This window comes from Trachinotus anak, unplaced genomic scaffold (assembly GCF_046630095.1).
Source record: "Trachinotus anak isolate AG129_WGS33_773 ecotype Australia unplaced genomic scaffold, CSIRO_AGI_Tana_v1 ptg000023l, whole genome shotgun sequence".
NCBI lineage: Eukaryota > Metazoa > Chordata > Actinopteri > Carangiformes > Carangidae > Trachinotus > Trachinotus anak.
This window is the reverse complement of record NW_027273874.1, coordinates 4,029,295-4,043,294: the sequence shown is the minus strand read 5'-3', so window position 1 is coordinate 4,043,294 and position 14,000 is coordinate 4,029,295. Positions and strand designations below refer to the sequence as shown.

At 38.6% G+C, this 14,000-nt stretch overlaps 2 protein-coding genes across 2 annotated transcripts in view; both read right to left on the bottom strand.

Annotated features, from left to right (window-relative positions):
• Positions 1–1,794: 1,794 nt before the first annotated feature.
• The window catches only part of LOC139606624 (Fc receptor-like protein 5), a 32,735-nt gene continuing 20,529 nt past the window's right edge, over positions 1,795–14,000 (bottom strand). Inside the window, exons 8-9 of the mRNA XM_071458884.1 lie at positions 2,233–2,505; positions 1,795–2,123 (exon numbers count right to left, since the gene is read on the bottom strand). Coding sequence (XP_071314985.1) covers positions 1,795–2,123; positions 2,233–2,505 — 602 coding nt within the window. The remainder of the gene's footprint in view (positions 2,124–2,232; positions 2,506–14,000) is intronic.
• LOC139606602 (low affinity immunoglobulin gamma Fc region receptor II-like) lies at positions 4,926–10,666 on the bottom strand. Its single transcript, XM_071458864.1, has 12 exons — positions 10,609–10,666; positions 9,693–9,956; positions 8,314–8,565; positions 8,048–8,164; positions 7,930–7,945; positions 7,749–7,840; positions 7,329–7,379; positions 7,145–7,201; positions 6,978–7,037; positions 6,573–6,635; positions 6,177–6,245; positions 4,926–6,078 (listed from the first exon to the last, which is right to left on the bottom strand). Exons 1-12 carry the CDS (start codon positions 10,664–10,666, stop codon positions 6,071–6,073), a joined length of 1,107 nt encoding a protein of 368 aa, XP_071314965.1. The 3' UTR covers positions 4,926–6,070.

Here is a 14,000-nt window from a genome sequence, read left to right as displayed (position 1 = left end):
TGTAGGAGGTGTGTGATACATCAGGAACAGCCTTATACCAGGAGAACCTCCATCCTGCAGATGGATGTTCAACCTCACACTTCAGAGTCACTGAGGCTCCAGGACTCAGCCATGATGGAGACACAGTGAGGACAGGCCGGGGTTTATCTGTTGATTTTCCCAGATTGAAAACATGTTAGTGTGTTTTGTTGGTGTATGACAAACATTATGTGTGTATCCTGCATAGTTGGCATTATCTGTCTGTTTAAATCTAAATTATAACAGAATACAACTGTATACAATTGAATATAAATGATTTTATAATTTCAGCAGAAATCAACTGTGACTGATGAAATATGATGCGACTTACTGTCAGATATTGTCAAACTGAGAGCATCACTCCACTTTGTTGAAAACTGTCGAGCACTTTTCATCCTGCCCCTACACCTGTACTCTCCACTGTGGGACGATGAAGCAGAACTAATCCTGTATTCATGTTGATTTGAAGCTTTCAATGAGCTGGTAGTTTCCCATTCATACGTCCACTCAGTGTCTCCTCCCTGGATCTGACAGCTGACACTGATCCTCTCTCCTCTGTAGATCTCAGTCCAGTCGGGCTGCAGAGTCACAACAGCCCTGTTTGGGCCTGTTCATGGTCAAGAATTTATAATAAGAACAAGAAAACATCAAAAGGTTCAATTAACATCAGATATAATGTTTTTCCATCCATCTTAATGATGCATCATGAATATACAATAGATTTATTCTACATTGTGTGTTTATTTCCAAACTCACCAATGGCGTCAATCCTAACTTCCTGACTCTTCTCTGTGTAGTAAACTGGGTCTCCTCTTCCTCCTCTGCACCTGTAGACTCCTCCCTGTGAGACACTGATTTGTCCAGTTGTGTGGAAATCAGCATCATGTGTGTTCAGAGGTTCAGAGAGTTTATTGTCTCTGTACCAGTCGTATTTCCAACCAGATGATGGGTCCACAGAGCAGGTCAGTGTCACTCTGCCCCCTGCTGGTATTGTTCATTTGTCAGCACTCAACTGAGCCTTTGGTTGAGCTGCCATTGAGTTTAAAGATAGAAATAAGTAACAAATAATAAAGAATAAAGTGAGTACTGAATGAATTTGAACTGCAAATAAACTGCAAATTATTATATCATGGCAAATTTCTCATATTAGCAGCAAGATGATTCACAAAGACTTTGTAAACACAGTGTAAAAGGTTTGTGTACATATTTAATTTCTTATATTTAATATTTAATTCATTATCCTCACATCCTTAAATGATACAGTTTACAGTTGTATGCATTGACAAACAAGACAAAAGAGGCAAATTATTGTTTCCCTTAATGAAATGATTTGACATAATCATCCTTGAATTTCTACACGGTCAGGATAAAACTTCAATGATCCTCAGCGGTGCAATTAGGTGTTAATATATTATATATAAATAAGATTGTGTATAATTTTTAATGAATTATTATTTTTTGTATAATATTGCAGTGCAGACAACTTTAAAATGTAAAAAGACATGACATTACACATGAGCTACAGTATTTGCTAATAATGACTCATCTTGTTGTGTGGTAAGATGTTTTTACACTGGGGAAGTTGTGTTATTAGACAAAATCAGTGAACTGTGGACTTCTTAATGAGGGTGGTTTAGCAGTCATTCTCTGTGGTTTCATCTCATCTATAGGAGGAAATCTCTATATTACACACCACAAGTTCTCTACAATAAAAATCACTGTCTCTGTTCTTCCCTGCAGATCTTCAGAGTGATATTTTTCCAGAGGCTGCAGTGACTACCACCGTCTGTCCCTCATGTAGATGAAAGCATAACAAATATATGACTTACGTGATACTGTTACTTTGAGGCCTTTACTCCACTCTGTCGAAGAATACGGGTCCCTTCTCTGTATACCCCTACACATGTAGCCCCCACTGTGGGACTCAGAAGCTCTGGTACTCCAGTAATCATCATTTGTCCGATGTGTGGTTGACCAGGATGTTCTCCATTCATACTCCCACTCAGCGTCTCCGCCTCCCTGGATCTCACACCTGACAGTGATCGTCTCACCACTGAAAATGTGAGGCCAGCTGGTCTGCAGAGTCACACTGACCTTATTGGAAACTGTTCACAGCAGAAATATAAAGTCAACAAAGAAAACAACAGAGCTTTAAAGCAGTAATGAGGAATTCATGTCATTTTACTTTACTACAAATAAAACCATTAAACTCACAAGTTATCTGAATTGTGACCTCATCACTTGCATGAGTGTAGAAGACTGGATTTCCTCTCCCTCCTCTGCACCAGTAAGTGCCTCCTTGTGAGATACTCATCACTCTGTTTTCATCACCATCTCTCACAGGCAGAGTTTCATCAGAGCCTGGAGTTCGTCTGGACCAGTGATATGTCCAACCAGCAGAGCCGGCCACAGAGCAGGTCAGTGTAACACGGCCTCCTACTGGTATGTTTGTTGGGCCTGATAGCAGTGTGGCCTTAGGTGCTTCTCCTGTTGTAAGAAACATGTGAATGATGTGAATGATTCAAATGGGAATGGCTTCAAAATGACATAAGATGAAATGTTCTCAGCACAATGTTACAGCAACCTTCAAGTCAACTTCATTTTATTTATAGAGCCAAAATTACAAATAAAATGACACCCACTGTTGTTAGACCACTTCCACATCTGTCCTGATTTTGGTTTCCAAAGGAAAACACCTCCATAATTTTGTAGTGACAGACACAAATAAACACGAAAGACTCCTGATGTGGAGAGCTCTGTCGTGTTACTTCTACTTACTTTAGCCTTGTTGTATTCTATCTGTAATAATTTCAGGGTTTTCTAAAATGTATAAAGTACATGATTACAAATACATTTAGATTTATACTGTTTATATCAACACAATTGGGGCAATCATATGAACAGGGCTCATCAATAAGTGCTAATATTCATGGTAAACTTTCTCATGGTGATAAAACATCGACTTACCAGATACAGTCACAGAGACGATGTTACTGGTTTTCACATCATATGAGAGCTTGTGGCGAACAAGGCACTGGTATTCACCACTGTAGCCTGTCCAGAGACGTGGTAATGTGTAGAGTTTATAGACATTATATGGAACAAATGGCCATTTATCCTTGGTGAGTGCGTATTCCCAGTGAGTTTTTTCTCCTTCCTTCGTGTCACATATGAAGGTCACAGATTCTCCAGGAAAAAAAGTGGACTGGTCGGGCTGAAGGGTCAGCACAGCATCTATAACACAACACAAACATTCATACAACACTACACAGTAAGTAGCAGAAAATAGCAGCTATTCTACTCACAGTCTACTGTGATCTGTGTGGATACATAGATTGAAAAGATGAATTCATGACAAAAGAGAAGAAAAAGAAATAGAACACGTTTAAAGTAAAGCAGTGGGTGAATATTCATCTTAAGTGAAAACACTGATAAAGAAAAGTAATGAATACTGTGAAATTACCTTCAGCGTGTCCATAGTAGGGGAGTGTCCACAGCACTAAAGGACATTATCAGAAAAACAGAAGTGATTAATGTACAATAACCATAACAAACAACTGGGGTTTCATCAATGGAAGCTATAGTTGGGTAATATTAATGTTGTAGCAAATCACTGCTAAAAAAAAAGGAAACAACAAAGATCCTTCTTACAAAACAATCATGATGATACCAAGTCTGCTCTGATCAAACTTCCAGGGAAACCTGTGGTCGTCCCTTCTTCTCACTTCACCACAACCTTTTCCTTGATCCGTGTCAATACTCACAGAAGAGCCCGAGCACACAGGGTGAGGTCTGTCCCATCCTCACATCCAGCTCTGTCACTCTGAGATTCTCCTCTGCTGCGTCAAGAGAGAGCTTGAAACGGCAGCAGGACTGAGGAGATACAGAAGTTACATTTCATCTAAATGTTGCTCCGGACGTTTCTTCCAACTTCTTCTTCTTCTTCTTCTGAGTTAAACTTGTCTGTGCTTCCTTCCCTTTTACACAAAGCTGACACAACCAGACCAGATCTGAGCACAGTTATACTTTCACGTGTTCACACTTCTCCTGTTACTGTCACGTAGCATTTGACCACCAGCAGCAGCTCGCAGCTTTCAACCCTCTCAAAACTGTGTATGGTCTGTCCACTAGTTTTATGAAGAAGCCCTGTTTATGTTTGATGTCTTGTCTTTTTAACTCTCAAATGTGCAAGAAGAAATGATAAGATGAAGATGTGATGGCTGGAATCATAGAACAGCAATTATGGAAATTACTATAAAATTAGAAAATGTATAAAATGAACATGTTCTTCTTGAATTTATAAATGTCCTCCCTATCTGCAGCACACAGGTTTAAAGGAAGAGATTATCAATGCAGTACAGCAAGTGTTGGTAATCCACAGTCCTCAGCCAACAGTGAAACCTTTACCTGAAAATAACTTCATTCTTCAGCTGAAATCATAAAGTCGGGTTGAAGTATTGTAGAGTTACATTTTCAGTTACTCCACCACAGACTCTCTCCACTTTACGGTGAAGTTCTGGTCACAACTGTGGTCACAACTTCACCTTCAGGAAGTGAATGTGTGAGAGAAACAGAAATAGTCTCATGCACAGCAGCGAGTGTGAGAAGAGCTGAAGTTAAATAACATAATAAGAATTGTTCATGAACTGTCCAGATGATGTGTTCAAACTGCACTGTCCAGTGCTGTGGTTGATATATATTTCATTTGAAATACACCTAAAAACCACCACAGGAACCTGTTTTAGCTTTTCAGAAAGACTGATGAAATAAACCCTGCAGGAGAAGTAAAATGTATTATTACTTGATACTTAAAGAGGGTGGGACCACCTTGCTGCTTTTCCTTTCTTCATTTCATGTCACATATTGCAAATTGTAACAACATTTCTGAAAAAATACTGAGAAAACTATTCAGTCATCTTGGTGTTATTTTATTGACAACAGCTGGATCACACTCAGATGATGTCAAACATACAGAACACTGCATCTCTGATGTCTGGACAGCAATGATACACACAGCAGCTGCTTAAATACTGCAAAAACTGAGTACATGTGAATGTGTTGTTGTTTAAAACTTTGTCAATGCTTCTTCTTTGGCAGCAAGATGTGTCCGTGTCTTTATTGGTCTGAAATTAAATCACAACAAAACTAAAAACTCAAAAACCCAGATGTAAATGAGCGATAATTCATCATATCCTTTAGATAAAAGATCAAAATACATCTTGACTGTTTTCACAGCTACATTTTACAAGCATGGCACCATCATATCTGAGCAGCGTCAAAGTGACATTAAACTTGTAGTGGCCAATCTGAGTCACGTCATATTACTCCAAAGCAGAGGCCAAATGCCAGCACTCATTTATAAAGCAGCCACATTATGAACTGTTTGTATTAGATTATAATGGATTTAACTGATGCTTTCCGTCATTTAACAATTTTCCATATTCCGTACTTTATGGCCTGTGGCTTGCAAACTTTTGAAGGGTAAAAAATATCTGAAATTTGGGATTCCTTTGTTTTTGCTTCATGGTGGTACAACAAATGGGGAAAAAACTCTAAAAGAAACCATCTCATGTTGTTTTCCCGTTGTGTTATCAAGATCATTTGGCAACTACACTAATGACAACACAAGCCAAACATTTCATCTACTTCTGTTTGTTTGCTGCTGAAATCTAACCTCTACCATCTAGCACCATAAAAATAACTGTAAAGCTGCACAATAACCTGGGTACTGGAGCTGGAACATAATGCATCAAACTGTTAATTGTTGCTCTCTTTGTAACAGCCTGTATTCAAAGTATCCTACTAAAGTTTTACAAATAAATGACAAAATAACTGTAAAACAACATCATGCATAAATATGAAATGTGGCTACACCTCAGTAGTCTTGTGCTTTGGGCTAAAACTGAACATTAAATCCATTCTTTTACATCATCTATTAACAAAGTAACGGTACAAAATCGAGAGCATGTCTGATCTTTGGAAAGCAGAGGTGCCCACAATGGTTTCAGAAAATGCTGTCAACCATGAATCAGTTTTGTTGATACAGCTCTCTTCACAGACCTGGAAGAAAACAGCAAGAAAAAAAAAAGACAAGATGTAAAGCTGAGTTATAACTTATCAATCAACACAATATTCAAATGACTTGGCAGCATTATTACCAAAAGCTGTTCCTGGGTTTTTCACTTCAGAATAAACTGAGTCATCAGTTGCTGCAGGAGCTGATTTTCCTATAAATGGAGAAATGATTAAATCAAGACAGTTGCCAAAGATACAGCCACTGAACTGAGGTGGATTGTCAGGGTTAATGTGTCCACTGAGTAAAATGACAGTATTCTGCCCCTAGTGCTCAAACTAGCTACATTACAGAGTATTAAAGCTTTTACAGACTTTACTGATATAATGTAAATGTAAGTAAACTGCTGTTCAGCATACATACAAAATGTCAAATAAACTTACATGACTAAAAAATACAGTAATTACAAACAGCACCAACTTTACAAATACTGAACAAATAGCATTTCACTGTGTCCAAGACAATACTGCGCTTAACTAACCTTTCTTCTTCTTGGCTTTTTCTTTGGTGTTGATGTTCACCTGGGCATACAAGGGACTATTGTCTGAAACAGAAGCCACATCTCTATAATACACAGCTGATGGATGAATGGATGGATTTTTTTGAACTGTCTCATCTTGTTTGAAGGTTTGGGAAAAGATTATGAAAGATAGACACATTTTAATTATCTCTGATTGCACCACCTCATGTTTGGAAGACAAAAAGGAGAAGGTGGAGGAGGAATTTCCACAAACAAGCTACAGTATTTCATAATCTGCAGCATCATGACCAGAGAGTAAAAATATAAGAGAAAAACTTATCAGTTTTATGTCATATCTGTGAGATGGAAAGATACTGGAAACTACTGACACACAACATACAACAACAATCACCAGCATGACTGTACCTGCAGGTCTTGTCTTTATATCAGAGTAAACAGAGGTCTCTGCTGGTTCACGATGTTTGTCTGTTAAGATGAATTTATAAAAGAGAAAAAAATATATTATTTTTTTTAGGCACTGCAGGTCAAAAAAATGTTTTATCTTTTACATGACAAACATTTAGAGTACTAACGCTTCTTTCCAATGTTTTTCAGTTCAATAGAAGAATATGTCACATCCTGAGGTTCACCTGCAGGTGAAATAAACATATTTTTGAGTTATAGGGTTTCATGTCAAACACTTGTAACCAGTCCCTGAAATCATCCTGCTGTTGCATTTGTAAGTGCTCCATGTTAATTAAAAGGTGCAAACTGTACCGTTTTCTGCATCTTCAGGGTCTTTGATTGTATCATAGATACAAGTATCACCTACAGCAACAAAGCAAGCAAAGGTCAGATTAAACATTTTACTTCCATTATACTAAATGAATATGAAAATTTTAACAAAAATCCACAATTGGTTTTTTATTCGTGGATTCTTTCTGTCTCATAGTTTAGGTTCAGTTCAGGTAGAATCAGTGTAAAATGCTCTGAACTTTCGTGCATGTGATCAACTGGTTAAAGGACAAATTCTTGAGACCGTTTGTCCAACTGCTTGATTTTTAAGAACAAGGTCCAGTTTCAGTCTTTGAAAATCACCTGAGCAGAAACTGACAGTCAGAAATATTAATGTAGATTCAATGAAAAGTCAAATATAATCATCATCATCATCATCATCAAGATTATTTGAATGCTGACCATTTAGAGGAGAGGCGTAGTCATTATGTTGACTTTCATTCTGGTTGGTCCCATGATTTGTGGAGGAGCTGGTGCTCTCTGACTGGATCGACCTAAGACATAATAAATGTAGTACATTTAATATACACATGCAATGTACCACTTTTATATTCAAGATGAGAGCAGAGAGAGTTGTACTGACCTGATGAAGCATAAATCTGTGAAAAACACATTTCATTTGAGATGATTTTGTCGCATCTGTGTATGTGAATCATTAAAGAGTAAGTAAAGTGTTTAATATCAGAGGAAACATGCCTCACCCTTGGACTGTCTGCAGCGATACAACAGGAGCAGGAGAACAATGAGTACGATTCCACAAACCAGCCCAAGGATCGGCCACACAGGAAATGAAGAGCTTCCAGGTCTCGGCACAGCTACTGTAACATTATTTAAACGTTAGTAAAACTATTCAGAAACTTGAAAAAATACAAAAACATCCAACATATACAGAACATACACATAAATATACACTGTCAACACAGTTCACAAAAACCAAAAAGGAACAAAATATTTGAATCCCACTCACCTTTAACTGACATCCAACTCTGTGGTGACACTTTTCCTGAGGACTGACACTTGTAGAAACCTTCATCTGACTTTGACACTGCAGAGATATTCAGCTCCGTCCTGGTATCATTTTGGATCAGTTTGTCATTATGGTAGAAAAACACACTGGAAAGTTTTTCTTCTGTCCTGAATCTGCAGCCAAGAGTAACAGACTCTCCCTCAGTCACAGGACGGACGGGGCTCACCAGGATAACACCATCATGATAATCATCTGTAAAACAGTCAGAATGTGAAGCTTCAGTCAGAGATCAGCTCCTGCAGAACTTTACAACCAGCTGACATGTAATGATGAGAATAGATTATACATCTGTTTTTATTCTGATGCAGTTCTGATTTATTTTACAGGATCATCATAAGACCTGACATTTGATCTCGTTCTCTTACAACCTGCTGGATGTGTCTCACAGATCACTGTTGCCAAATAAACTACAGCTTTTTACATTGATCTATAAATTACACAGTACTTGTTTTCTTCATCTCCCCTGTGAACATACAACAACGACACTAAACCAAACCCTCGTCATGATTCGGGGCAACATGTGACTGTTTCCTCTTTGGAAACAGAATAAGAGAAAAGCTGAGACTGTGATGATGATGATGTGATGTTTAGTTGCTGCCACAGGTGAGAAGTCAATATAAAGTTCATTGACCATCAATAAACTAGATTTTTTGTAATTATCACAAAACTAACTGCATCTGTAAAAAGAAAAGAAAAAAAACTGTGCTAAGTCCAAACTTTTACAAGAGGAGGAGAAGAAAGTTTTTTTGTGTGATTTCTTCATTTCTGATGCTTCATTACTGCCTCATTTGACCAGAACCCAACTTCATCTTATTACTTTGCAGAGGACTTGTGATGTTATTTGATGGCATTTTTTCATATGATAATTGAGAGAAAAACAATTTACAGACACAAATCTTGAGCGTTTATTCTGATTTGTTACAGAAACATTATTTTTGTAAAGTACTTTGGAAGGAAAAGATATTTACTGGGGCCAAAGTTTGGATGCAATTTGAGGATGAAGTTAGTGAAGTGAAACCTGCCACCAAGATTATTATGCTGCTAAATTGTGAAGAAGACTGACTGAACACTGACATTTTATTTTCTTTTAATATGAAACTATTTACGTGAAAAACATAGAGAAAGGTTTTTTTTGTCTGTTTGGTCACAGACAGTTACTGAACAGACCATGTAGCAGAGTCATGGATCAAACTCTCAGAAAGTCTCTGTATATGTCAACAACTCAGTTCTAAGATATGATGAATTAAATCACATGAGATGTTGAAAATACTTCAAATCCTATAAAAAATGAAATACAAAGAAAATGTAATAAAACGTACCATGTACAGTGATGTTGACTGTGTTGCTGAACTCTCCTGATCCAGACTCACACCAGTACACTGCATCACTACGCTGTGATGAGAACATGTCACATCTGGATCCAGTCATTCTCCTCCAGTCAGAACAGGACAGGGAGCCGCCCTCAGGAAACCTCCTCACTCTCCACTCAGTAGAGTTTCCCTCACAGCTCAGTGAGATATCATCATAGATGAAGTGCTGCACTCTGTCAGGACTCACTGTGAGAGACGCTGATGGATGAACATCTGGAAAACAACACATAGAAAAGAGTCAAACCAGACAGAGATATTAAAATGAAAGAGATCTCAGTGTAAATGTTCCTTTGTTGATCTTTGTTTGTTGAGGATTAAAAACATCAGTAGCACCAACACTGGAACAAGACTCAGTGTTTTGGTGAAACTATGAGAGTTTGGAACAAACAGAGCAAATGGAGACACAGCAGAGAAATTAATTATGCTGCTGATGGATGTTTTTCTACTGTCTACTTTTACCTTTCAAACACACAGAGGTGTTTATTTCATATTAAAAGATGCTTCTTGTCTCTGTAAGGCAAGGCAAGGCAGCTTTATTTATATAACGCATTTCATACCAAGACAACTCAATGTGCTTTACATAAAGACAAAAAAAGAACATCATAAAACAGCATAAAAACAAAAGAAAACATAGAGCTAAAAGCAGGGGCAAAAAAGTAAAATAGAAGAAAATAGAGTTTTAAGTTCTTAAAAAGAGCTCAGCTATAAGCACATGAAAAGAGAAATGTTTTTAACCTGGATTTAAAAGTGCTTACAGTTGGGGCTGATCTCAGTTCTGCTGGTAGTTTGTTCCAGTTGTGTGCAGCATAACAACTAAATGCTGCTTCACCATGTTTGTTCTGAACTCTGTGCTCCACTATCTGACCTGAGTCAGTAGATCTCAGAGCTCTACTGGGTTTATACTCTACTAACATGTCATTCATGTATTCTGGACCTAAACCATTCAGTGATTTGTAGACCAGTAGCAGAACTTTAAAATCTATTCTGTAGCTGACTGGGAGCCAATGTAAGGTCTTAAGAACTGGGGTGATGTGATCTGATCTCTTAGTTCTGGTTAAAACTCGAGCTGCAGCGTTCTGAATGAGCTGCAGCTGTTTGATACTTTTTTGAGGGAGTCCAGTCAGAAGACCGTTACAGTAATCAAGTCTACTGGAGATAAAAGCATGAATCAGCTTCTCCTGATCAGTTTGGGACATGAAACCTTTAATTCTGGATATGTTCTTAAGTTGATAAAAGGCTGATTTGGTGACTGATTTGATATGGCTGTTGAAGGTCAGCACGCCAAGGTTTTGGACTTGGTCTTTAGTTTCTATAGACAGTGACTCAAGGTGTTTGCTGACAGCAACCTTCTTCTCTTTATTGCCAAAAACAATGACCTCAGTTTTTTCTTGATTTAACTGAAGGAAATTTTGGTTCATCCAATCTTTGACTTGCTCTAAACAGTGACACAATGACTCTATTGGACTGCAGTCATCTGGAGACAGTGCAAGATATATTTGTGTGTCATCTGCATAACTATGATAGTTGACATTAGAATTCTGCAGAATTTGACCAGCATATACAGGTTGAACAGAAGGGGTCCAAGGACTGACCCCTGAGGAACTCCACATGTCATAGCCACTCGATCAGATTGATAACTACCAATGGTCACAAAATAACTCCGCTCCTCCAAGTAGGACCTGAACCATTTTAGGACTGTCCCGCTGAGTCCTGCCCAGGTTTCCAACCTGTCCAAGAGTATACTGTGATCCACAGTGTCAAACGCAGCACTGAGATCCAACAGGACCAGAACTGACACCTTGCCTGAGTCAGTGTTCAACCTTATGTCATTTAACACTCTAATGAGAGCTGTTTCTGTACTGTGGTGAGGTCGGAAGCCTGATTGAAATTTGTCAAAGAGTCCACTGGTTTTCAAGAAGTTGCTGAGTTGATTAAAAACCACTTTCTCAACGATCTTGGCTATAAAGGGAAGATTTGAGATGGGTCTGTAGTTGGTTAAAATGGTAGTATCCAATGTTCTCTTTTTTAAGAGTGGCTTGATGGCAGCTACTTTTAGGGCTTTAGGAAATGTGCCTGATTAAAGTGAGCAATTTATTATTTACTGCAGATCTGTTTGGACAGAGCTTACAATAGTTTTAAAAAAGTCAGACAGCATTGTGTCCAGACAACATCTCGATGTTTTAAGATGCTGAACTGTTTCTTCTACAGTTTTTTGGTCAATTGTATTAAACTCTGACATTACAGTTGATTTATTCCTAGGTGATTTTGGGGATTGCATGATTGTATTATTTTGCTGATTTGTGTTGATATTTAGCCTTATAGATTTAATTTTTTCATTGAAAAAGCAAGCAAATTCATTGCATATTTCTGTGGAAAAGTGTTCTGAAACTATCTCTTTTGGGGGGACTGTAAGCTTATCAACCATAGCAAACAGAGCACGAGTGTTGTTGATGTTCTTATTAATCATTTCAGTAAAGTTTTGCTGTCTAGCCTTGAATAACATGGTTAAAATTACAAAGACTTTGTTTGTAGAGGTCATGGTGAATTTGAAGTTTAGTTTTTCTCCATTTACGCTCTGATTTCCTGCATTCTGTTTTCAGAGCCTTTACCATCAAAGTGTTCCTCCATGGTGTTTTTTGCCTGGTCAAGGTCATCTTAGATTTAATAGGTGCAATGGTATCAATGACATTTGAGTTCATCAACTGTCTCTGCACTCACAGTTGGCAACATGGCTACAGCCTCCATAAACTTAACACTGGTATTCTCATTTATGTACCTTTTCCTAACAGACAGAGGATAACTGAATGTTTGGAGTTATCTGTAAGTCAAAAAACACACAGAATTGATCAGAAAGAGCCAAGTCCTTGATATCAACAGAAGTAATGTCAACACCTCTAGAGATAACCAAATCCAGAGTGTGGCCTCGGGTGTGTGTGGGCCCTTTCACATGTTGGAAGAGGCCAAAAGTGTCAAGAAGAGAGCAAAGTTCTTTGGCATTTGTGTCCATATTATTGTCTATGTGAATGTTAAAATCCCCTGTTATGATAAAAAAAAGTTGTAGTCAGTGCAGATAACTGACAGCAGTTCAGCAAACTCATCAAAGAATTTTCCTGGGTATCTTGGTGGTCTATAAATAATTAGGAAGAGAACTTTTGGGTCCCCCTTTACTAAAAAACTGAGATATTCAAAAGAGCTAAAATCACCAAATATAGTTTCCTTGCACTGAAATATAGATTTAAAAATGGCAGCAACTCCCCCGCCTTTCTTACCACTTCGACACTTATTCATAAAACAGAAATTTGTTGGTGCTGCCTCATTGAGAATGGTAGCACAGCTACATTCAGTCAGCCATGTTTCACTAAGAAGTAAGAAATCTAGATTATAGGTCATAATGATGTCATTTACTAACAAGGATTTGTTGGCTAGTGATTTGATATTGAGTAGAGCTAACCTTGTGGAGATAAAAGGAGACACTGGTGAGTTTTGAGGTTGACAAGCTATACTCACTAGATTGTTAGATTTAATTGAACCCTTTTTAATTCTCACCAGTTTGATCACTTTTCTGTTACCCGTCACCACAGGGATTGAAAAGGCTGCCTGAAATCCATAGGGCCCTGACTTTTCCTGGGGAAGAACATTGTTGATATCAGTATTGTAGCCTGGACCCAGCACATATCAGTCAGACTCAGTGATATGATGATTCAGAGGGGGTGAGGGGGCTCAGTGACTTTTGGTCGAAGGTGGCTTCAACCTTTGTCTTTTGGTCAAAGGTGGCTCCCGACGTGGTGAAATGGGAGGGGGTGGGGTGGACGGAAGGGGTGGACGATGTGGGAGGTTAATGGGGGAAAATATGGGGTCGTGGCGTGGTGTTAGTTGGATTCCAACTCCGAAGCTCTTCATCCTGTCAGGGAAATCCAGGAATGGGGAATCAAGACTGAGTGGAGAGAGTTGGGGGCTGGGTGGGGTCTGGGGGGGTGAAGGTTGGGAGTCTCCTGTTTGGGCTGGGGAGACTCCCCTTTTCGGGCTGTTGGGGCTAGGGGAGACTCCTGGTGTTGTGTTGTTGTGGCTGAATCCACTGGTTGGGGAGAAGATGGTGACTCTGCAGGTTCTTTCTGAGTCCACTGTCCTCCGTTGTCAGTCCTTATCTCAGCGCCCTCACCAGAGCACTGCCTTATCCGTTGTTTTGGATTGCAGATGATAAAAAATGTTGGAGCTTAGCAGCTGTAGTCCTGACTTGTTAAGGCAAAATCCATCTGC